This window comes from Aedes albopictus, chromosome 2 (assembly GCF_035046485.1).
Source record: "Aedes albopictus strain Foshan chromosome 2, AalbF5, whole genome shotgun sequence".
In the NCBI taxonomy this organism is placed as follows: domain Eukaryota; kingdom Metazoa; phylum Arthropoda; class Insecta; order Diptera; family Culicidae; genus Aedes; species Aedes albopictus.
The window spans coordinates 9,937,941-9,964,385 of NC_085137.1; the positions used below are offsets into that span (position 1 = coordinate 9,937,941).

A 26,445-nucleotide genomic window follows, 5' to 3' on the forward strand; every position below is an offset into this window, starting at 1 on the left:
CGGAGGATTTTTTGGAGAGATTCCTGGAGAAATTCTAGGAGAAAACCTAGTGGAAATCATGAACAAATTATTGGAGAATTTGGAGGAATTCTTAAAGACATTTTTGGAAAAAATTCTGGAGGAATTCTTGGAGGAATTACTGGAGGAAATCCTGGAAGATTTCTTGGAGGAATTCATGGAGGAATTCCTGTTGGAATCTGTGGCATTTTTTTAGAAATTTATGGAGAAATTGGAGAAATGCCTGGAGAAATTCTTCAAAAAAATCCTTGATGAATTTCTAGGAAAATCTATGAAAGATTCACTACAGGAATTTCTAGAAGAATTCTTGGTGGAATTCCTGAAAGAGTTCTTGGTTAATTTCTAGTGGAATTTCTGGATGATTTTCTGGAGAAATTTCTTGAGGAATTTCTGAAAGCATATCTGAAGGAATTCTCAGAGCAATCTCTGGAGGCATTCTCTCAGGAATCCCTAGAGTAGTTTTTGAAGGGATTTCGGCAGGGATTCTTGGAGGAATTGTTGAAAGAATTACTGGAGGAACACTTGGAGGAATTCCTTATGGTTCATTTAAAGCAATCCCAGAAGAATTTACTAGAAGAATTCCTGGAAGGATTGCTAAAGGAAGTCCTGGAGTTATTTGCAGAGCATTCTTTAGAAGGATTCTAGGTAATATTTTGTGAAGGAATTCTTTGAGAAACTCCTGGAGGAAGTCTTGGTGAAACTGCCGGAGGGATTCCTGAAAAAAAAAAATAGAAGAAATGCTTTACTGGAAGCTCGGTAGGAATCCTTGAAAGAAATACGGCAGGAATTACTGGAGAAATCCCGGGAGAAATCCTGAATGGAACCCCTGAGAAAATTCCGGGAAGAGTCTAAGGAATACCAGCAGGAGACTCGGCACATATACCTGAAAGAATTCCACTTGAACTCTGAGAATTATCAAGGCAGTAATCTTTGCAAGAATACCAGGAGGAATCTGTGGCGTAATTCCTATTCCTGAAAGAATTCTTTCAGGATATTCTAAAGTAATCCCGGCAGAAATCCATGAAGTTTTTCCTAAAAGAATCGCGTAGAGAATATCTCATGAAATCCTTAGAGGAATCTTGAATTTGGCAGGCTTGAAGCTGAGCAGGAATCCCTGAAAGATCCATAGAAGAAAGGAATTACTAAAAAAATCCCTGAAAAAAACTCGGGTATTTTTTTGAAGGAATACCATCAAACATTTCGGAAGAATACCTTTTAAAATCTAGGATTGCCTGACAAAATTTAGACAGAAATCTATATTCTTTCGTTTTTCTTCTCAGGAGAAATCCCTTAAGGAATCACAACAAGAATACCGGAAGGAAACTTTGAAAGAATTCCAGCACGAATCCCTGAAGGAATGCCAAATAGAATAACTTTGAGAATCCTTTCAGGATTTTCTAAAGCAATCACTGCAGAAATCTCGGAAGAATATCTTGGGAATATTCTCGATTCTGTATCAAAACCCTTTAACCTACGCTCTATCCCAATCTTCAACCCTACCATCTGCCCTACCCTCTACCTTTCATATCTCATACCACCATTCCGTGGGTTAAGAATTATGGCCCGCCATCATTTATTTCAAAATGTCGTCGTATATCGATTTTTGACTTGCCCGAGCAGAGGAGAATATCAAAAAAATAACTAAATCACATAACCTGTTTTTATATCTTGTTTTGTTATTATTGAATTATCAAGGCATAATTTTTCCATAACAAATTCTGTTCGACAATCTTATTTTGCTATAATCAAGCTATTGATATGCATTCACTCAATTACATTTCAATAACATGTTTTGTTGAAGTGCAAGTTTTGATATTGTTGTACTATTGATCAACTTATCAACGATAGCACAACAGTAACAAGTTTTAAAATCAAAGAAACAATTCGACAATAATGACCTGTCCTTTTGTTTTGGTCCATTTTTGTATTCAGTTAGGAAGGAAATTTCTGAACGAACCCTCTGAAAATTCCTTAATTAATATATGGAAAAACACTTGCAAGTTCTGGAGGAAACATTCGATAAATCCCTGGAGAAGTCTTCCTAAGAACTCCTAACGCAATCTTCTTAGAAATTCCAAAAGTAATTCGGAAGTGAAACGTGGGTCCCGAGATGAACTAGCCTATGGCTTAAAATCTCGTAAATACAGATAAAAAAAATCTTCTAAGCAATTATTAAAATTATTGGCAAAATCTTTTTGAAAAATCTAGGAGAATACTTTGGCAAAAATTCCTGGTGAAATTCTCAAAGAATTTTTTAGAGAAACCGTAAGACGAACTTCGTGACAAATGATCACGGGAAATTCTAAAAAAAAACCTTGAAGGGATTCTGTTCATAAATCTGGAGGAATTTTCTAGAGGAGTCCGTGGAAGAACTCTTGGATAATTTTCTGGAAGATTTTTGGGAGTTATTTATGGAAAAGTTTATGACGAAATCTATTGACGAATTACTGGAAGAGTTATAGGACAAATTCCTGAAAAAAATCCTCAGAGAAGTCCTTTGATAAACATAAAAGAAATTTCTGACGGTATTCTTAGAGAAATCGGTAGAGGAATATTAGGAAGAATCTTGCAAATGGTGAATTCTTGTAGGAATCATCAGAGGAAGTTCAGGAAAATTCTAGGAATTTTTTTGGAGGATTTCTTGTTGTTCTGTTGAACATTCCAAAAGTCTTCAGTTTCAGTGCTGAGAAAAAAAAAACAAAACGAATGTCACAAATTGCTATTGACGACCAAACTTTTTCACGCATAATTAAGTGATGATTTCAAAACCGTACTCCGAAAACAATTAAACTTCTTAACAGTTTATAAATCACAGCTGGAAGTCGATGCTCGTATTATATGAAAATATTGAAATAACTAAAGTTAAATTAACTATCGGATCGACTATAAATCTCTTAGAATGAATTAAAAACTGAATATAGTATTTTTTATTATTAAAAATATTGTTACTCATGTTATTGGTGAGTTTGTGAAACAAAGTGAATAAATTTAAGTATCAAAATTTACTTAGTTGCGAGATTAATATCATAACAAATTTTGCTTTCAAATTATTATCAATAACATATTAATATCAAAATATGTTATTGAAACATTTTCCATATTTGATGTTATTAAGTTGATATTGAAACAAACAAAACAAGTTATTAAAATGGTTTTGCAAGAACATTTTTTGTTATGATATTTGTTATTTTGCCGCTTATAACAGACAAGTTTATAACATAATATGTTATGTTAATAACTTAAAAATAATCGATTCTATAATTCAGTTATTTTACCCAAATAACAAAGCTACTTATGTTGTTGTTATTCCCTTCTGCTCGGGTGTGCTCATCAAGCCCAATCGATTGATACCTACCTACGTCAAATATCGATTTTTGCATTCCAGTTATCAACTCCAGAAGAATCCTTGTACAACAAATTTCTAAGAAACTTCATTATCGATTGCCATCAGAAACTGTGACAGAAAAAATTACACGATTTAAGACACTTTATTAAGTCATTTCTATAAATTCGTCATAAATTACCATAAAATTCAACTGAATTTTTCAGTTCTTGTATGCTTTTTGAAGTTGCACAACAGCAAAATACAAAAATTGTTACATCACACATTTCTTCGTTAGGATGTGGAACGATTTTGGGCTGGAAGTTTTTGTGCACTTTTCCATCATAATAGTAGGTACGCAGATCGCAAGTTTCGATCTATGTATCTTGATGAGTGGACAAATCAGACGAGGAATCGTTCGACCCTTTAAAAAGATTAAATTCTTAGGCCGAAACGTCGTGAATGGTAGATAAAGATCGTTTTTGATTTAAAGACTAAGAAAGCCAATTGCCTGTCACTTTTTAGCAAACTTACTTGGAATTAATAGATCTACTGTTGAATTCTTGCGCAGAATCCTACAAGCAAAACTGTTTTAAGTTTTCATTTTCTACGATGGTATGGTTTGCCTTAATTTTCAAGTACTTAAGAAACCACAAAGCTTGGTACTTTCAGAAACTGAGGTCGGAATTTGGTTTAAATTCATGTACATGGGTGAAGAACATAAATTTAAACCAAATTCCGACCTCAGTTTCTGAAAGTACCATGCTTTGTAGCTAAACAATTGGTGTTATACCAGCGTTTCTCAAACTGTGGGTTGAGACTCATTGGTGAATCGCAGACAGACATGCCATATATACAGAATTATCTGTATCTTATAGAACATCCGTTCAGATTGCGGATTTACGAAACACAGATTTTTAAGCTAAAGAAATTATATTATCTTTTTTATGGGAGACACAAATTCTGTATAGAAAACAGATTTTTGAAAGGAAAGATACAGATTTTTCATCTGGCATCCTTGGCGCAGGATAATTTTTAGTGGGTCTAGTAGGGTTAAGCGATATAATAACAAATATTATTAATACTATCTAATGCCAAACATGTGATGCAGTTACACAATTCTATAAAAAAAAATCTTTACAAACAAGTTTTCTAAAAAAAAATGCTAAATATTGGAATCTTAAGTCGGAATCTCAAATTATGTTGATGCTACCGTAGTCTATGTCTGTCATCGTCACGGAATTTATGTAGTTTCCAAAAAAATATCTTGAATGCTGTACAAATTTTATTATTCTCTTTGGCGTTTCTTTTGCAAGAGTTTTTCATTTATTATTAAGTTTGTTTAACCTTTTTTTAGTTTCAACAGTCTATTCATTTTTTTAGTGATTCCAGCAGGATTCCTGTAGGAATTCAAAAAAGAGATTGCTTCTCGAGTTTCTCCTGATACGCCTTCATTTTTGCAGCGAATTTTTTGGAAATTCTTACAAGGGTTTCCCCAGGAATCCCTTGGCAATTTCATCAGGAGTAACTGAAGAAATCTGTACCGTCTTACCCCGTTGGTTCGACACGTTTTAATACACACTTTTTACTTCATACCCCGCTTATTCAGAGGGCTGCTGGAGCTAAACATGGGGATTTCCAACGAAAATCCATTCGGAACCCTTTTAAAATTCTTTGAAACGCCTCGATACACCTCTGAAACATACATGAACCCCCTTGAAAGCTTCCTTGAATTCCCGGATGACTCTCTGAAACCCTAATGCAACTCCCTTGACACTTAAAAATTACCATCTAACATAGAGAGATTTTGGGTATAATCGGCAGGTTTCTTCTCTTCGTCATATTTGTCGGCCTGAAACTAGCGCGTATAGGGTCGTATAATTCATCTTGATTGGGAAGAATTTAAGACCAATTTTGAGTTCAACAGGTATGAAAAAACCATGACGAAAATAAGAAAACGGCCGAAAATACGTGTGTTCCCTATTTGTAATAGAGAAGTTAAAATTTCAACTTCCAGTGTAAACCGTTCAACATTTAATAAACAACGAGGTATCAACAATTTTGATTACCGACTACCGCAAAACATGTTTTAATTTCTCTTAGAAAATGGAATTTTAAGAAAAATCCTATTCAATGGGAAGTGTGAGGAATGACTGAATCTGGACGCTTTTACTGGATAATGTTTTACTGCCGTGGAATTATGCACGAAAAAAAAAGATAACGAAATTCTAGTACTATGAGTTCAAAAATTAGCGAATTACCCTAGTAACCCAAATTTCCATCAGCAATAAATACCTACTTTCATGCCTATAAACAATTTTCTCGCCTCCTGCACACAGCAGGCGATATGCCAAGTTGCTGCGCGCGAAACGTAAGTCGCGTTGTTGCATTGAGTTGTGGTACGGCGATGGGTGTTGTTTATGTTTGCTTGCACTTGAATTAATTGATGTCGCGGCTGCAACCTAGGAACCCCACCCGGTCTAGACCGGGCCTGGCTTGGTTGTTTTGAATGATGCACTTTTTACCATCGCTGTTTTACCAATTCATTAAGCGAAAACACATTTCTGCCTGCGTGATTGGGTGCCATTATAACACAGTTGTTGGTACACAAAAAGCTATATTGCAGGTAATGAATAAAAAGACTGCGGCAAACAACCTGGCAATGTGTACTTTAGAGACTAGAGTCCTAACACAAAGTAACAACTCTAGGTAGAGATGCCCTAATTGAGTAGTCTACTTAAATTCTCTCTTGTTTCTCATACCTAGACTCTATGTTGATGACTTCAACCTTCTTAAAAATGTCTCTGTGTTCTTTTTATTGTCACTTACATGGTCTTCAACAGGGTCTTCAACGCATGGATTTCCAACTTGTACAATGAACAGCAACATAACGACGGAACCATGTCACAAGCAGTTCAATTTATCAACAAAATTTCAGTTCAATGTAGTAAAAATAGAAAAATAAAAATTCAACAAATTTATGACAATTTAGGCGGATAATCAAGTGCGAAATTGTGCACTGCCCTGTTACATGGACCTACTTATGATTCTTGAGAAATTCACATGGTGTGCTTTTCTCTTCAAGCTCCTTATAGATTCACGTCAGTAGGATTGCAACTAGGGCAATAATGAATCGAGGACAGCGTTGAATAAATAAAGTAGGCTACTCTAAGAAGAACGAAAACTGGAACAAATTTGCTAATGGGAATCGACAGGACAAGGGCTGCTTTGATGCAAGCGTGATGCGACATTTTCAAAGCATGGCAAAGTGTGTCTGTTTCACACTCAAAATTTTCAATAGACAGTCTACATAGCATAGGTTCTTTCTCCATAATTGTACTACTAAATCGATAAATAAACGAACAAACCGCTCCTTGGTCAAATGTCAACCGAAGCGTACATTCCGAGTCAACAATAAAATTAAAACCACACTTCCCAGTACCATAAATTGTCCAAATTAGTCTTAATCACATTAGCTCGTGATTAGTTAAGTGTCCAACGAGGGCCGGTGACCGCGCCCGCGGCGTTTTTAGAGGATTTATTTTATACTTCCTCGCTTTTTTTCGTTTCGAAGTCCGTCAACGCTCAACGCAACGCGTTTGATCAATTTAAAGCTTCTTCATCGACGCCGCCCCATCATCTTTATTAATTTAATTTTCCACAAATAAAAACCGCTTCCTTAACCGCTCTCTCTTTCTTCCCTCATGTGTTTTTTTTCCAGATTGTCACATTGATTGAAAGACACACGCGGACGGAGGAGTCCAGCAGACCAGAAAAGGGGAGGGACACACCGCGGTCCTCCGACGAATAGCTGTAAAAACCGGACCTTGACCGACGACGACGGCCGCGAATCGAAGGCGGCGGAATGCAGTGCGGCGTTGAAACCATGAATGACTGCGAACGATCGCCGGGTCGCACCGGCCTGCGGGTCAACTTCACCGAGAAGGGCGAGGTGAAGGAGCGCCGGGAGAAATTCCTCACCGCCAAGTATGGGTCACACCAGATGAGCCTGATCCGGAAGCGGCTGGCCGTGGAGATGTGGCTGTACGACGAACTGCAGAAGCTGTTCGATCCCCCGGTGAGTATTTGGTGGGAAGTATTTTCTTCAAGATTGGCAATACTGGTATCCGACTAATGCTCCCTATATTATTTAAGAAGAGATTTGTTGTATAAAACAATTCTATTTTTGTGAGTTCTGACCAAAATTTTTTTAGTAATATGTAGAATGTACCTATTTACATATAATTAGGGTCATTCATTCCAACGTATGTCAATATATTCTAATATCATTCAATCGGTAAAAAAACATTTGAAAAATAAAATCGACCAACTGATTGAAAAGTTATGATTGATCTTTTTATGGCTTGAAAATAAAAGTAAAAAAACCTTGATTTTTTTAACAAATTCAGACGAAATTAAAAATTCAGGTCTATTTATTTTAGATAAACTAAAAACCTATCAAGTACCACGGCAATCGGTGATTCCCCTTATCTATTTTCAATGGAATCGTTGCACATATTCTATAAATATGCGGAAAAGCAAAGTGTATACTTATTTAAAATTGTTTAAACAATCTATAAAAATTTTAAGCATATCTAGGAGTACACCATTTAGACCATTTCTGCGAATGTTTTAGTCAGTTTAGTTATGAGATGTTGAGTGACTCATGGGATGGGATGGGAAATGTCATAAAAATGTCATTTCCTTATTTGCTAATTTTACTGCACTTAATTGGAAATGTCAATTGGCGCCTTCATTGATTATCCCTAACTAATCAGCGTTATGGACTGGTGATGCGTACGAACAGAAATTTACACCGGAACTGGTTAAAATAGAAAACTGTCATGACATTTTTTTTCATGAAATTCCGTAACATTTTCCATCCCATCGCCGAGTTTTTCTACTAAAACAGTACATGAGATGAAAACGGGAGCATTGGGTCAATGATAGAATCGTAAGCATAGTATTATCAGTTTAATTCTAATTCTGTTTTCTTCTCCGTTTTAAATTCCTATACGTAGACGGAAGCGATAGATGTCGATATCGACGAGATCCTCGACATGGACACCGATGACATCAGAAGATCTCACCTGTTTGTAAGTATCTTTTTTCCTATCGTTTATATGCAAAGCAAAGAGTTTATAGGATACCCAAGTAACATTTTTTTTGCCAAATAAATATACTAAAAGAGGTGCTTAGCACAAGGCTTAGCACCATCATAAAACCATAATAAATGGTATTAGGTCATATTTTGTAAACCTCTAAAAGCCTAATAGGCTATCAAAATGTTACTTTGGTATCTTATAACCCTAACACTTGTATGTTTAGGTAATTGTTTATTTGCGATCATTTTGATTTTTTCTACTCTGTAGCTCATAACTGATTCGATAAACGCTTTGAAACTAATGTTCTACCGTTGACCTTGATCTTGTGGAGATGGTTCTGGACTACAGGCACTTCCTTCAAACGTAGTCTGCCGACGACAGGAAGGCCGTTCTCTGTCGAACCAAGAAGGGAAACTCTCCTTGGTATTTAGGGCTTTTGTCCGAGAGCTACGCCCTCCTTTGCGTTTACGGCCCGAAGCCAGAGGAACAGTGATGGCCTTTAAGGTGAAACTGGAAGCATTTTCTCATTTTTTTGGTTTTTGATTTTTTATTAAATAACGAAGCAATATTTTTAAAATCGGTTTTCGTGCACATGTAGAGTATGGATCAGGGTATCTTCTGAATTTTTTACGCTGTAGAAAATATTTTTCGTTTTTGCAGAAACCATTTTTCAGTGAAATTTTGTTCAAAAATGGTTTCTGCAAAAACGAAAAACATTTTCTCTCGCGTAAAAAAATCAGAAGATACCCTGATCCATACTCTACATGTGTACGAAAACCGATTTTGAAAATATCGCTTCAAAATAAAAAACCAAAAAGTGAGGAAATGGATCCAGTTTCGCCTTAACGGACCGAAGGACAATCCAGGATCAGTCTCGATCTAGTAACTGAATTCGGGATAAACTTGGCACACCTCACTATTGGCCTTTTCACTGGCTATCATCACTCCACTTTAACTTTAGCACGTCTGATCTACAGGCTTGCCTGTTTTAAAGTGAACGATGGCTGCCCAACGAACCCTTCGACCATCTCCTAGTTCCGTGACGTCATCATTCTACCCTCGCCATGTTTAGCTGTAGATCAGTGCTTTTCTAATTGGTATGTGAACCTGCCAAAATCTTCAAATATCATGGCGACTACCATGGTGTAACAACGGTTACAAGGTATTTATTCAGAAGCTTCTCCAGAAGTTTTTCCTAAGTTCCTTCAGGAGTTACACCAGGAATTCCCCCAGGATTTCATCCAGGTATTTCTCCAGGGACTCATCCAGGAGTTTCAAGAAGAATTTCTCCAGTAATTACCTCAGGTATTTCTTCAGAAATTCCTCAAGATTTTTTTCCAGGAATTGTTACTGGTATTCTTTTAGGCATTCGTTAAGGATTTCTTCATGGAGTCCTCCAAGAATTCCTCTAGCCATATAGGAATTCCTTCAGGCATACTTTCAAAAATTCTTCCCAAAAATTTGTCAAGAAGTCCCTCCAGAGATTCCTCTAGGAATTAGTTCAGAAATTTCTCCAGGAATTCCTCCAAGGATATCTCCAAGGATTCCCCCAGGGATTCCTCCAGTAATTCCTCCAGAAATTGCTCCAAGAATCCTGGAATTCCTCCAGAAAATCCTCCAGGGGTTCCTCCAGAAATTCCTCTGGCAATTCCTCTAGAGATTTCTCTAGGAGCCCGAGCAGAAGGGAATAGCAACAGCATAATATAATGTGTTATTCCGGAAAAATAACTGAGTAACGGAAAGAGTTATTTTCATGTTATTTACATAACATATCCTGTTCTAAACTTGTCTGTCATAAGCGGCAAAATAACAAAAATTATAACAAAAAAATGTTCCTGGAAGACCTGTTTAATAACATGTTTTGTTAGTTTCAATAACAACTTAATAGCAGCGATTTTTTTTAAATATTTCAATAACAAATTTTGATACGAATAAGTTATTGATAACAATCTGAAAACAAAATTTACTTTTTTTTTCTGTTGCGGATAGGAACTCCTCCAAAGTCCCATATGAATTCAATGGGATACGCAACAATAGCATCTATTGTTAAATGTTTCATTCATAATTGGGACGCTATTGTTGTCGCAAGCGATTTATTATCGAAAACAAAGAGAAACAATAGTTTTCGTTTATTTTCCAAACAACTTAAGATGAAAAACTACCGACGTTTAGAAGCCCTTTATTAGGTGGTTCATTATTTATAAGATTAATTTACATTACTACCTCATTGATTGACACATTTATCCAAGTGAATCTAAGTGGGATCGATGCAGTGAAATCAATAAAAATAAAATGTCTTAAATAATAATATATAGAGTTCTTCTTCTTGATGACTTATTTTTTTTTCATTTTTGTCGAAAAAGTGTTGTTCGTCCTTGAATTCCACCAGTTGATCCAAAATGATTCATAAAATGGCTAACACTATACTACACTCTCTATATTCATATTCATACTTAACTAAAATTGGGACAAAAAAAAAAAGCAGGTATACTTTTCAAAGTGCTTATAAAACAAAAGACTGATATGTTGGCTCTGTCACAGTTAAAACGTAATGTCAGAAAGAAGAGGAACTGATGACAAAATAATATTTTCTCTTACAGTTCCTCACGGCATGATGTGAACAACGACAATCTCGAATGGTGTAGTTTTGATTGCAAAGCTAGTTATGTTGTAATATTAATGATCAAATGTTTGTACAGTCTCAATGACACAATAATAACTGAACTTGTGCTACAACAAAACATGTAATTGAAATTCAATTTAAAGAAAATATACCAAGAGCACGATCATAACAAAATTAGATTGCCCAACAGAACAAGTTATGGAACGGTGATGACTTAATAAGATAATAATAACAAACCGAGATATAAAAACAGGTTTTGTGATTCCGTTGTTATTATTTTGATATTTTCCTCTGCTCGGGAGTTTCTTCAGAAATTTCTCCACAGATTCCTCCCAGAGTTCCTCTAGAGGTTCCTCCAAGAATTTATTCAGGGATTCTTCCAAGAATTTCTCCAGAAATTTGTGTAATAATTTCTTCAGGAATTCCTCAAGAGGTTTCTTCAAAAATTTCTCCAGGGATTCCTCCCAGAATTCCTCTAGGGAATCCTCTAGGAGTTCATCCAAGAATTCCTTCAGGATTTTTTCCAAGGTTAGTTCCATGAATTCATCCAATAATTTCTGCAGTCAGTCCTCCAGGAGTTTCTCCTGGAATTTCTCCAGCGTTTCCTCTAGGTATTCCTACACGAATTCCTTCAGGAATTCCTCCACGAATTCATCCAGAGGTTTTTCTAGGTATTCATCTAGGGATTGCTCCGGGAATTCTTCCAGAGGTCCCTCCCAGAATTTCTCTAGAGATTCCACCAGGATCTCATCTAGGAGTTCATGCAGGGATTGCTCCTGGCAGTTCTTCAGGGATTCCTCCAAGAATTCCTCTAGCGATGTCTCCAAAAATTCCTTCAGATATACTTTCAGAAATTCTCCCAAGAATTTGTCCAGAAGTCCCTTCAAGATTTACTCCAGGGTTTTCTCTAGAAATTCCTCTAGGAATTTCTTCATGGAATTCCTCCAAGGAGTTCTCCAAGGCTTCTTCTAGGGATTCCTCCAGAGATTCGTCCAGAAATTCTTCCAAGGATTTCTCCAGAAACTTGTCTAGGAATCCCTGCAGGAATTCCTTAAAAGATTTCTTCAGATTTTTTTCAGGGATTCCTACCATAATTGTTCTAAGGATTCCTTCAGGAATTCATCCAGGGGTTCCTACAGAGTTTACTCCAGGCATACCTGCAGGAAGTGCTCTAGGTATTTCTCCAGGGATAGCTCCGGGTGTTCTGTAAAGGATTGCTTTTGGAATTCCTGTAGTGTTTCCTTCAGAAATTGCTCTCGTGATCTTTTCAAAAATTTATTCAAGGGTTTGGGCACAAATTTCAAACATCCGTTCATCATCTTTTCCAGGGATTCACCGCAGATTTTTTTCAAGGATTATCTGAAGGTTTTTTTTAATTACATGAAGGATTTCTAGAGGATTGTGTATTTTGAGAGTTCTCCGGAAAGATCTGCCAGAAAATCTTCAAAAATTTCTCCAGAGATTCCCCAACCGTTACTGTACTTAAAAATTAAATAAACATTCTTCTTTAAAATGATCGATTTCTTAAAAACAGCGCAGGTTTTGGTTTTGCAGAAGTTACCGTGACTTACATCTAGTAATTAAGTATTTATTTGTTAGCACGGTGTGTCTGGTAGAACAAATTTATTACAAAAAAATGGGCATCGCTAATTTTTACGCTACGTGAAAGTTGACGCTACCAGCTTTCATTCAAGCCCAACATCGAAATATTCCATCGGGGGAACTTTTTCATACAAAAATTGGGTATGTTTGTTAAGTAGAAATAGGGATTAATTTGGAACCGTGCATTTTGTATGGGAAAAAACAGTATTCTGAAAAAGTTGTTCGGGATCCCTCGGTGGATTTTTTTGAGGGACCCTGCAAATGAAAGCTGAAAACCTCTATTTTTGAATATAGGGTGTCCCAGAAAGTATGGGCACAACTTTGTAAAGCGAAAATACAATCATTTTCTTAAGAAACAACAATTATATTTTTGTATTTTTATTCAAGGTATTTTGATTGATATCTGTAAAGAATTTATACATTAAAAAGGGTTTTTGTATGCAGAATGTTTAAAATGAAAAAACATCTTTCAAAACTTCTGCACAAACTACTATTTTAAGGTTTTGCCAAATATCCAAATTCAAAACATTTTTTTTTAATTTTTTTTCACATGATATATTCGAAAACATGTTTCCTCAGATGGTTGATTGAAATTTTTCATAAAAATATGTTTTGCCCGTGCGTAATGGTATTTCAGAATTTTGAGAAAACTGGAAATTTCGCCTTTTCTTTTCTGGATAAGACATGTCCACAGACATTCGAGTTTTTAAACATGTTTTAACGAGAAGAAAAATAATTCAATCTACATTTTATAAAGCTGGAGCATTTATTTTACCTATAGTGAAATTAAGATGTAGTTTTCTGCATGTTGAGATATATATTCAGAAGCTTGTTTTCAACTATTAGAAAAACGGGTTTTCAAAAATATCGATTTTGGTGTTTATATTAATTTTTCAGGGTCAAAAGTATATGTTTTCAATTCAAACTATAGGTTGTATAATAGATACGCATATATAAATACACGGATATATTTTTTGAAATTTTTATCGAGCTTAATTTCGTGCGTAGAAAACAATTTGTTAAGCGATGTTTTTGAAAAATATAGCAAATTGTGCAGAAGCTTTAAAAGGTCTTTTAGGGAATGTTCTACCGCATTCAAACGAAGTGTCAAATTCAAATTTTAAATATTGGCATTTGATGTTAATACATTAAGGCAGGACATGTGTGAAAATAAAGTGTGTTTATGCATCCATTCCCAAATGGCAGAGCTGCAAAGTTGTGCCCATACTTTCTGGGACACCCTATAGCGAAAAATTTAACGATGCCCATTTTTTTGTTATAAAATTTTCCCATATACACGCCGTGTTAGAATCATGTCACAGTGACTTCTGCGCAACAAAAACCTGCGCTGCCGTAATTGTTCTGTAACAAGTGTATTACTTAGGTAGGGATAGATTAAGATTGTTTTTAAGAAATCGACCGACCAGTGTAAAGAAGAATGTTTATCTAGTTTTTAGGTAGGGTTACGGATGAAGTGAATACCTGGAGAAATTCTTGACTTTTCTGTGACAATAGTGTTACTTGAGCAATTACTTATGCAGTCATTTTCAAAGAAACTACATCTTGTAATCCGTTGAATTCATACATGAATCATACAGTAGGCTCCCCGGTCAGAAAATCATATCAAGTGTATATCATATTGTGTTATGATGTTATAATATTTTTCTTCAACTTATTAGGTTATAAACTAGATACAAGATGATGTTAAAATAACTAAAATTGTAACAAAAAGTACACTGGTCTAATCAAGATTATAATCTACTTTGTTATAATCATATCAAAGTTATAACAAAATGTGATATGAATTTTGGCCTCAGCATTATTTGTTTTCTATCAAAATATGATACAATTTTGTAACATTATGTCGAAGACTCAAAACTAAATTATAATATAATAAGTTATCAAACAACATTCATAAAATAATATGATATAATTGTGTTATGGTATTTTGAAAACACCAAAGATGTTTATATAACAATGAGTTATAAATATCATGGTTTGTTAGGATTATGTTATATTTCTGTTACAATTTCCTAGTTGGGTCATGCTGCATATAACGGCGACTTCAAAGGGAGATTTTATACGTTTCTTCGGCAAAGCGATACTGGACTGTGGTTGAAACTGAGTCGGTCGTACAGATAGGGACTTCTTATTCTTGCACTCAGAACATTGCAGAAGAACACAATTTCGGCGATCTTATGTCTGCAACTAATGGTATCCAGGTCAACGAGACAGCAAAGATCTCCATATCGAGGCAGTTGTGCCGGGATCCATCCGAGGTTTCTCAGTGCAAACTTTAAAAACTTCCTCTGCACTCCTTCCAGTCTTTGGATGTGTATGTCATAATGAGGTCGCCTCACCACGCTCGTGAAGACGAGTTTAGTATAGGAGTATATAAACCTTTAGGCAAATTCCGACAAGGATGTACTCGAAACAATACATCTGAAGGTTTATTCTTAGTGGAAAAGAGATCCAAGATATTCCAAGATTGCTAATAAGCATATACATATTGGATGATTTATTACTGATAGAACTTCAGGTGATCATGTAAGACATTATGTAGACATTTTCAAAAAATCTTCGGACGGGTTTGCATTATATTCTACTGGAGAAAATTTTGAGGACAATCTTGGTGAAGTCCTAAAAAGAGTTCGCAATTTCCTAAAGAGTTCAGCTATAAATTTTCTAAGGCTGCTAGAAAATTCAGAGGTTCTTTATTATGCCTCTTGAGAAAAATCAGAATAGGGGTATTAGGGGCATAATGGACACCCTAAGCAAATGAGAATGTTAGGCCTGTATAACAGACAAAAACTTAACATATTATCAGTTGGCCTACAACTTTAACTTGTTTCCTACGTATTTCAATCATTTACAGCTGGTAGAATGTCATTATTGTGAAGAAATAATGAATTGAAAACCGTGTGTTTTTTGGGGCTGGCAGGAAAGGTACGGGGTGAAATGAACACCCATCGGGGCATAATGGACACCCCTGCATATTTTATGCTGTACCTTTGAGAATATCGACCAGTTAAGTAATTTGTCAACGGAGATCAATACCACAGATATAATACTCCATCTTAGACGAGTTTACATAACATCAAAGTTAATTAAATGAATTTTAGGGCATAATAATCGGATTGATTTTTTTCAAACTCTCTATAACGCCTAACAGTATGCAACGCGCGTACATCCATTCATAATTGCCAGTGTTCATTTCGCCCCGAACAGACTACAACAATGAAATTGCTATTTTCAGTGTGTTCTGATCAAAAATATAATACTTCATGCATTGCTAAATCTACGTATACATGTACATAAGCTAACAATTCACTTGTTTGTATGGTGGACACACACAATCACTCGTAATACCTTATTTGCTGCTGCTTCGAAATTATAAGAAATCCACCATATGAAAAACATATTTCAATTTCAATGATATTTTGATTATTTTGAAGGAATATAAATGGTACTTTTGATAAATACAACAATGACTTGTTCCTTTACACTTATGCATTGAAAGTTTTACATAAAAGTCAACGGTTTCGGCAAAAACAGGGGTGTCCATTTCGCCCCGGGTGTCCATTATGCCCCTAATCCCCCTACATATGTCGATTAGCTGTGTTCGGCTTCTGATATACGCGCGACAGTTACTAACCATAACAGCGTCACCAGATCTCAATAGAATTCTATCCCATTACATGGGATTTGACAGCAAGCACACTCATCTCAGTGAGCCACTCTTGCCGTTCATCACAAATATAATCAAAAACATCTGTCACTTTGCGAAACCCACGTGCTTTTGTTTTGGGCGGGAACATATTTCCTTTTGTTTTTCCTTGCGAGTGTCACTGCGACGGTAAGCCTTGTGAGCGTACGACCGCCGCCGGACTAATAAAAGATAAGCGCGACAATAAGATACTCATCAAAGAATTCCTTTGAAAACTAACATTTAGATTTCATTTCTATGCGATTTAAAAAAAAAGAAGTTGTGCTTGTTACTTGTATAATTTTGGATGTAAAATATTTTCTAACAAAACTAATCAATTACATAGACCATTTTGGACAATGATCTTGTAAAGTGTGACAATTTGAGAATAGTCTCCAATATAACTATCAATTAAACACATATGTCAAATAAATGTATATTATAGATTAACATAATTAAAACAGTGGTTTTCAGATTTTTTTAAATTTCCGTATATAAAGTCATGAAACATTTGGGGGTGAGGGGTGGTGCTGGCGGATTCTGGCCCCCAATGCCCCTTCTCTAGCTACGCCAATGACTTATTCTGCAGACTTTCCTACGGGAATTCTTCCAAGATTATTTTCTGAAATCTTTCAAAAAACTCTTTCTGATATTCCTCCTGGAGTTCCTTCGGTGGTTCCCCCAGAATTTCTTTCGAGTGCTAATTCAAATGTTTAAAGACCTACTGGGAAATGCTTCTGGAAGTTCCTTCAGAAAATCCTCAAGAAATTCCTTGTGGGAATCCTTCAAAAGTCCTATCTAGAAATCCTGCAGGAGTTCTTTTATGAAATCCACCAAGAGTTCCTTGTGGGAGACCTTTAGGATTTACGAATCCAGGAGTTCCTGGAGAAATCCCTGGATCGAATTTCTGGATTCAAGACTTAACTCCTAAAGCTAAATTCTATCAGACTAAACTATAGAATTTCCTAAAGAAAAATCCTGGAGAAATTCACAGAAGACATACAAGTTGGGATCCCTAGAAGGAGTTACTGAAGGAATCCAAGATCACATTTTTGGTGTAATCGAAAGATGAAATCTCAGATAAAAAAAAAGTGTGTAAGAATCTCCAGAAAGAAGTTCTTGGAGGATTCCCCGGAAGGAACACAATGAAGAAACCCTATCACAATAAGTCGAACTGGAGAAAGATTGAAAATTTTGATCAGTTTTGCTCTGGATGAATCACAAACACACTGAGCTGAGGAGCAGGCTTTACATCATCTGATGTATAAAACTAGCCAGAAATCCACAAGTCGATGACCGGCACTGAATTTGGTCAGGTTATCCCACAAGACCCATACGCAGTCATAATGAATGCATGCCAATTTCCATTCCGCGTGACCAAAACAATCTGCATGGCCACGGTCAACCGGACGAGTCAGGTAAGGGAACGTTCAAAAATTACGTCCAACATTTGGGGGAGGGGGGGTCTAGGATAGTGTGACAGTACGTGTATTGGGTATAGGAAAAGTGCGTGACAGAGGGGGGAGGGGGGGTCTAGAAATCCCGAAAAACGATGGACGTAATATTTGAATCTTCCCTAAACCATCATGACGTAGGCGGTGGTGATTCCAAATTCGATCCAGTTCATCTGAACTGGAACCAGCCAGCAGCGCAGCGGCCCTCCCCTGAAGGCCAGCCAGGTCAAATCTTCAGACGTCAGATGTTTGCTGAGACTGTCCGTCCGTCCATATGCAAATAAACGCCAGAACTCGCTCACAATAATGGAGCTTGCGTTGCGCGGCGAGGAAAACGAAACTGACTCAGCCTTTATAAATAAAGATAAATTCTACCGCCTGTGCGGTTATTGCGTTGGACGGCCGGTCGATTGTCGTATTCGGTTTAATTTTATCGTGGGCAATCGCGGAGAGAAAGATCCGCGAGTGAAAATTATATGAAGCGTCGGTGTGAATTATAAGTGTCTACATATAAGCAAAGACTACCTATTATAAATGCAAAACGTAGACAGCGATCACATTGAACAATGTCCAGACACCACCAGGCGTACAAGGAAAGTTGTATTCAGCGCTATCGTTTTTATTTCCATGCAAATATTGTGCATCCCAACTTAATCACTCAGATGTTGACGATCTCAACCAGCCGTCGTTTATCGCGAAAAGATTGCGCCCCGTTTGATTTGTATGCGGCGGCTGATTATCCATGACAGCTCCCACCCGGCGGCTGCAAAAATAAGGTCCTTTGTTTACAAGCCTACATGTATTTGCAGAAACATCACTATTGAAGAAATGCATCATCAACATCAATACGCGACACTACACGGTTTGCGGTTGCGCGTTCTCCATCTTCGATCACGGCCAATGCCACAATATTTTACCTCCTTCGCTCCTCACTTTCTTGTAATTATCAACCTGATCCGTGACGATCACAAATTTTGCAGGGTTATTGTCCGGCATTGTTGCGACATGCCCTGTTCACCATATCGATCCGGTTTTGGTCACCTTCTTCATCTTGGGATCGCCATAGAGCGAGTTTTGTTTAAAAATTTAGTTCCTTTAATCATCAGAATAACTAGCTTCATATATTTATTCAAAAATCCATCATAATTGTAACCAACTAGATAAAAACACATTTTCTGACGCAAACGTTTGTTAATTCATTCCAGAGCTTACTGTCGACGTGCAAACGACCACCACAGGATATATCGGTAAGTAATTTTTTTATTTAGATGGATAGAATATAAAGCATAGTAAGGTTATACCGTAAAACGTGGTAACTTTGAAGGTTTTTTCATGTAACAGTATTTTCCTTAGTTTTACATTTTTTAAAACAAGTACTGAAGTCTCAATTATCAATTGCAATATCGGACAATTTTAATTTTTTGGGTGACCTTTTTTATATAAACGAGAATTACATTATCATTCTGGGGTAACTTTGATAGTTCCCTGAAAAACCCATTAAATCCTAATAAAAATCCATTCCTGAGTTATGATTTTTCAAAAATAAAAAACCGGGAATATTTACACTAAATCAGGAACGGAGAAAAACTACATCCTAAAAATTTCACAGAATATAGCTTATGTAAATCCCTTCCAAAAATGTATTTTTTTTAGAATTTTCCCGGAGTGCGAAAATAGTTTTTCCGACTTTTTCAACCGATTTTCCTCAACAGTGGACAATTTTGTGGAAAACAATTTTCATTTGGAGTTTTTGTTTTCCATTGCTGAAAAAAATTACTTATGATTTCACAAAAAAAACGTTGTGTCCACGATGCTTCGTTCTTAAGTTATGATTTTTCAAAGTAGGTGGTGTCTGTGGAAAATGTTGGTTTTCCACTGGAGTCTTCCGAAAAATTAGGCGACCCTGATTTTTTTCAGTTTTGTTTTTGTTCATATATATATGAACCCTACCTATGAAAAAAAAATCATTTTATTCTGAGAACCTTGGTACCAATTTGTACGATAATAAAAAAATCCCCAAACGTTTGTTTACGGTTCATCAACATATGATTATATGCTACGCATTGTAAATTCTCTTTATTTAAGTTGTTTTCAAAATTTTTTATCAACAAATTCAGAAAACAACAGTTCACATGAAATAGAAAGGGCATCGCATACTTTTAGACGTTTGAATGGTTATTTCTGTCCCATTTTACAAAATTGATTCCAATTCGTAAAAATACGCTTAGTTAAGAGCTTTACTGTCGGATTTGGAATCTACTATGATCAATCTACCGACAATAAGTGACCATTCGCTAGCTTCGCGAAAGATTAACCAATCGGGCCAAAATTTGTACCAATGGTTCACATATAAAAGGTTGACAAACAGTCAAAATTTGAGCATTTTTGAAGCATTATATGAAAAGTTACAGCTTGTTGAGCTTTTTTTTGTGAGAGAAAAAAAGTTGCATATCCCAAACATTTTGGTCACCCCCTATAATTAAAATACCATTCAAATGGACTTCCATATGTATGGTATTAATCCACGTTTATCTTTTCCTTAACTGGTTAAGGGAGTCATAGTTATAAGATAAAATATACATTGCCTGACACACTCTCAAAGTTACCCCGTTTTACGGTACCCATTTAGCTGGATCAGTATAAACGCATGTATTCAATAGGACCATGGTGTCTGAGTTTCATTCCCAGTGGATGCAGGGTCTTTTCGTGAAAGAAATTTTCTTTACTTCTTTTAGCATAAATTATGATTTACGAATGCAAAAATAGTCAATGGAAAGAAGGCTTTCATCTAATAAATTGTGGAAGTAGGACTCAAAGAACAAAGATCAAATGTTGCACGAATCGGCCTAATCCGTTTCGTCAGAAAGCCGTGTTGTACCTTTATATGCCATAACGCGATTTTTTACTAAATAGATCATCGCTTTAAAAAAAGGTGAGCCTGCAATACGGACCAAAAACTGTTTATTTATATTGAATTTGAAATAATGCACCACGGTGGAGCAGAGGGCCGAATTGAAAGATTTCCATCCTGGGCAATTGCCAGCCATCGCCTTGACCTGTGGCCAGGTATATCCCTTTCGTGACGAACCAGCACAATTGTGCTGTTGAGCAACAGGTTTGCATATTTTTTGCATCTGTTTAGACTTTGTTTAAAAGATATAAACTGTTTCCATAATTCAGCCATTACTTATACTTGTTTGTGTGTAAACCAACTTTTGTTTACGTTGCCTGTGGGATTTACCACACAAAGTAAACAAAAAGTGTACAAAAACCGTGAAACATGAAAAAGTTTTATCTGTCGCATATTTTTTATTCCCGATTTATCTAGGTAGTCAAAGCTAGAATTTGATAGATAAAGAGTAGTTCATTCAAATGAGGAAAAATAACTGTTGTTTTGTTGGCAAATCTAATAGTTATGAAGAGCCAAAGTTGAGCAATTTGTATGGAGATTTCACTGTTTTGTGCTCCGTCCCTAAAGGGATATAATGAAATAATGTCTATTGAACTTAAAAAAATGAAGTTCTTTTCAAATTATTTTAGTTCAGATACATTGAAAATGGTTTGCTCATTTTAAATCCGCGTTTGCAATTCTTCCATACGGCAGCATAGGGAATCTGGAACAGTCGAGAGCCTTTACTGAGCTGCACTACCGTTCTACGCATAGTTGCCTTATGTTAAAAAGAACTTGAAACTGAGACAAACGCCATTAAAGTTTTGAAACGTTTTTACTTTCTTTCGGTAAAATGGTTCAACAAATTGAATTTAAGTTTTTATAATATTGTGAAATGATTTTTAGTTTTGTGTCCATAATATTATTGGCACAAAACTATGGAGCCTCGTAGCCGTGCGGTTAGGGTCACCAGGCTTCTAATCGCTCCATGCTGTGGGGTGAGGGTTCGATTCCCGCTCCGGGCGATGAAACTTTTCGTGAAAACAGTTTCTTCTCCGTATCCACTGGTGCATGCTCCGTGTGTCCCTTGTCTAGTGTTAAGTTTCATTCAGTCTGTGCAGCCTTCGGCTGAAGACGGAGTCCGCGTCTTTTTTTTAAACTAGATAACCCATGCAAAGTAGACCTTGAAGTAGACCCTATCAAATTAGTGCTTTCCGTAATGCTATCACCCTCAAACCAAATTGCTCAACCAATGTTGAAATTTCAATGTTTAACAAATCTGACTAGACGAAAAAACGATACAAATTGAGTCCCTGAAGAAGCTTCCATACGAAGCGAAACGTTGGATGAAAATTCAATCTGAATCTCCAACTTATCATAACCTGAAAGTACATCACAGTTCATTGATGGATTGTTGACGGCTTTCTGACGTTGCAGTTATCGAATTTTGTTGGCTAAGTGAAACGTAAACATTTTGCAATGAATTAAATGCTTTGGCTGTTTTCCTACTCTCCGCATTGACCAATGTGGCGCTAGTTTCTATGCGCGAAAAATCGCTAAAAGAAAATCGCAAAAATATTGTATGGCGAATAGCAACTAAAGGCATATTTCTCGAAGTGGAACACATTATTCGAAAAAATATTTGGTAGCGGTTGTGCACAATGATGACCGGTTTGGTGACTACCAAATATTTTTTCGGTAAAAGCTTTCCATTTCGAGAAATTCGAGTTTAGATGCTTTTCGCTATACAAAATAAAATTATTTTACTCCTGCTGATCAACATTGAACGCACTCCCTGCGGGTAATCCATTGATCCTACGCCTGCTAAAAAAGCTTTACCCTAGGTGTTGCGCACGGTCCCTGTCCGACACCGCACCTACGGATCAACCACTTTGAAGAGATACCTGATGAGATACTACCTTGTCACACTGATGCTAGCGAGGTCCTACGGTGACGGAAAGAACTACATGACGGGTTGCGATGATGAGGCAGAATTGATAAAAACCACAAAAATACGACCAGTACAGTCTATTTCTAAAACCTATTTTCTAAAAACTATTATATCAAACGTTCCTTAATTAGAATACATCTTACTTTGCTACCTTAGAATTCACTTAAACTGGTGGCTTAGTATACGGTAGGTTTGAATTAGGATACAAATAGATGAACTAGCATTTAAAACAAAATTTGTCATATACAGGTTGAATTAAGGTCACACATGCAATTGCACTAGAAGTGCACTCCACGTTGGAATGAAATCGTGGAACTTAAGGTAAAAAATAGTTGAATTTCTTTCATCAATCTTCAAGATTTGAACACGCAATTTAATATAGGGCATAAAACGAAACAAGTACAAACAAACAGTGCCGACGAACAAGTTTGTAAACCGGAAACTTCCACAAAACGTAAGATGATTTATGTACCAAAAATGTTGTTGCTCAATATCATGTATTTTTAGGAAAATTTTAACCGTATCACCCAAATACACGAGTTAAAATTACGGACCAGTGTTTCCTTGCCGTTGCATAAGCAACACTAGGTAAAGTAAGGCGAAACATTATTTTTGTTTTTCCAATGATTTAGGAGGTAAGACTTGTCATTTTTCGAAATTTTAGTTTTTTTCATATATGTGTGAGCCACCTTAACCTTTATGCCTATGGCTGGAATATTTTGTAACAAAACGGAGTCGAAAGACAATATAAGACTAGCTATACACTTTAACTCGTTCTTAGTAATCGGATAAGTAGGAACAAGGCTGGAGTTACTGAGTTTGTGAATGAGTAATTAGGTTAGTAAATTGGTGAGTGAATGAGTGTGAGCTGCCCCAAGATTGAGTGAGTTAACGACACACTAAAAAGTTAGAGCATAGGGCAGGAAGCTGCTTTGTGAATTTGAAAGTTTTAGTTAGATAATTAGTGATTTCGTGGGAAAGTATGTATGACCTACATAGTGAGTCAGTGAATGAGGCAGTGAATAAGTGAGTTGGCGGGTTAATGAGTTTGTTAGAGTTGGAGTTCGTTGTCTCTCTCTCCGTTGGAGTGAGAGATTAAGTGTATTGATTAGCGAATTACATAGTGAGTTAGTTATTGAGAGATCTAATGAACGAATTAGTTAGTTAGTGAGTGTGTGAATTAGTGAATGAGTGAGTTTATAAAAGAGGGAGTTAATGAGTTTGTGAGTAATTAAGTAATCCGTATATGAGTGAGCTTATGATTTACTGAGTGAGTGGGAGGAAAAGCTAGTAATGAGTGATTTTGTGAGCTAGTGAGTTTGAAAGTTAGCGAGTAGGTATGTTTGGGAGTAAAAAAGGAAGCGAGTTATTTTGAGTGGGTGGAGTAGTAAATAAATAAGTAAACGAGTGAGTGATCTAGTGAGTTAGGGAATGAGCTAGTGAGGTAGTAAATGGGCTAGTGATTCAGCGAATTAGTGAGTGAATGAGATCGTTAGTGAGTGCATTTGTGCATGAGTGCATATGAGCGAGTTTTTGTGTAAGTGAGTGAGTTAGAGAAAATGAGTGAGCGAGTGTACAAGTGAGTAAATGATGTAATGAGTGAGTCAGTGAGGGATGTAGAGAGCTAATTCGCGAGTGAGGGAGTTAGTAAATGAGCGAGTAAATGAAGGATATAGTGTATGATGTAGTGAATTAGTGAGCGATTTAACGGATTAGTGAGTGATATAGAGAACTAGTAAGGAAAAAAGGGAGAGAGCGAGTGAATAAGTTAGTAAGTGAGTGGATTTGCCTTTTGATGTGTGAATGTGTGGGTAAATGAGTGAGTGAATATTTTAATAAGTTATTAAATTTATGAATGAATGTTGTAGTGATTTAGCAGTTGGTTGATTTATTAATTAGTGAATGAGAATAGTTATTTATGTAACGAGTTGTAAAAAGTTGATTTTTTCAGCACGAGTCGTATATTTATCCAACGAGGCTTGCCGAGTTGGAGAACATTATGCAACTATGTTTCATTGTGCAACTCATTTCAGTTGCATTATGAACCAGTTCGGAAAAGTTGGGCATTATGATATCAAAATAAATTAAATAAAATAGAAATTATGATACTGAATTGCATAAAATAAGTAAATGAACAGATGAGCAAGTGAACGAGTGAGTGAGTTAGTGAATTATTGAGTGAGTGAGCCTGTTAGTGAGTGTATGTGTGAGTAAATGAGCGGTCACCCCTCCCCACCGTTGACTTTCGATCATACATAATTTTTAAAATTAGCATGAACTGTAGACTTTGGCCAGACCCTCCCCCCCCCCTTCAAGTCTACGTAGTTTATGGACAGGCCGTAGTAGTTTATGAAAGATTTAGTGGGTAATGTAGTGAGTTAACACGTTAATGAGTAAGTGAGTGAGGGAGTTTGTCGAGTGAGTGAGTGGAAGTGTGAGTAAATGAGTGAGTTAGTTAGAAAATTAGTGAGTAAGCGTGTGTGTGCGTGAATGAAACCAACTGATTTACACACCTAATCTCGCACTTATCAAGACAGCCGCACTTACGTACTCACAAAATCTCGCTCGGAAAGCAACTTACTCTTTAATTCACTCACAAAAAAACGTTTTTTTTAAGTTACCTATTTACCAACTCTTACCAACCAATTCACTATCATATAAATTCAGTCACCCACCAATTCACTCCCGAATGCACACATTTTTCAGCTCACAAACTTACCGACTCACTAACTCACTAACTCAAAAACCCATGCCACTATTAGAATAAAAAAATATCATTCACCAACTGGACACGAATGCCAACTTATTTGGTAAAGTGTCTTTAATAAAATATGATAATAATAATTCACCAACTCAACAACTTTTTCATCAACTTGTTCAAACTGGGCTTGTTTTTCGGTGTGTAAGTTTCAGAAATGTAGAAGTTTTTGATACAATCTTTCGTGAGATAAGTGAGTGAATGGATAAGTAAAAATCAGTGAGTGCACTTGTCATTGCAAGGCGCTTTTCTAAACGATGAAAGTGTCCTATTTTATATTCCGAAAATAGACAATTACCAGGTCATTGCTTTAACGACTAACTAACACAATCAATCATCCTAATCACAGAATAAAGTAAAAATATGAAAAAAATCACATGAAAACCCTCTTTCTAACTCTTTTAGCAACTCGCTACACTCCGAGATTTTTTACATGATGACATACACCAGTCATTCCGCATCCTCTACGTCATTATATTGCATCGGCTTCGTCATGCTTTACGACATTTGAGCCACTTGGATAAAACTTTAGTTGAGTTACAGTGTTCATTTTCGGTCCAGCTATCTATGCAAATCTGTTCCAGCTGGAGCATAATGCGAACATAAAAGAAGAGCATTGACTACGGATGGCGTTTTCAAGGGTTTCGGTTAGTCTCAGGTGCGTTACATGGGGTCCGAGGGGATTTTGGGGGGATTTTGTAGGCGTTCCAAGAAGCTTCAGAGCATTTTCAGCGGATTTCTGAGCCATTATGGAGGCTTTACATAGACGTTTTTGGAGGTTTCGGGAGGTGTAATGTGCGTTACATGGAGTTCCAGGAGGTTTAGGGGGAGTTCAGAGGCATTCCAAGAAGCTTCAGAGCATTTTCGGCGGATTTCAGGAACGTTAAGGAGTGACACGCGTATCAAAGTCATGATAGAGCAATGACAACGACTCTCCACGTTGAATATAATTTATACTCACTCCGTGGAGAGTACACGTCATGACTCTCTTGCGAGTTTCAAATTCACGTTGGACC

At 36.4% G+C, this 26,445-nt stretch overlaps 1 protein-coding gene across 2 annotated transcripts in view; it reads left to right on the plus strand.

Moving 5' to 3' along the window:
- The window catches only part of LOC109398302 (protein phosphatase 1 regulatory subunit 14B), a 145,411-nt gene that overhangs the window by 117,515 nt on the left and 1,451 nt on the right, over positions 1-26,445 (plus strand). For both annotated transcript variants that reach the window (XM_029864299.2, XM_062849139.1), the window contains 3 exons: positions 7,062-7,418; positions 8,362-8,436; positions 19,036-19,077. In XM_029864299.2, coding sequence (XP_029720159.1) covers positions 7,206-7,418; positions 8,362-8,436; positions 19,036-19,077 — 330 coding nt within the window. In that variant the 5' untranslated portion in view covers positions 7,062-7,205. The remainder of the gene's footprint in view (positions 1-7,061; positions 7,419-8,361; positions 8,437-19,035; positions 19,078-26,445) is intronic.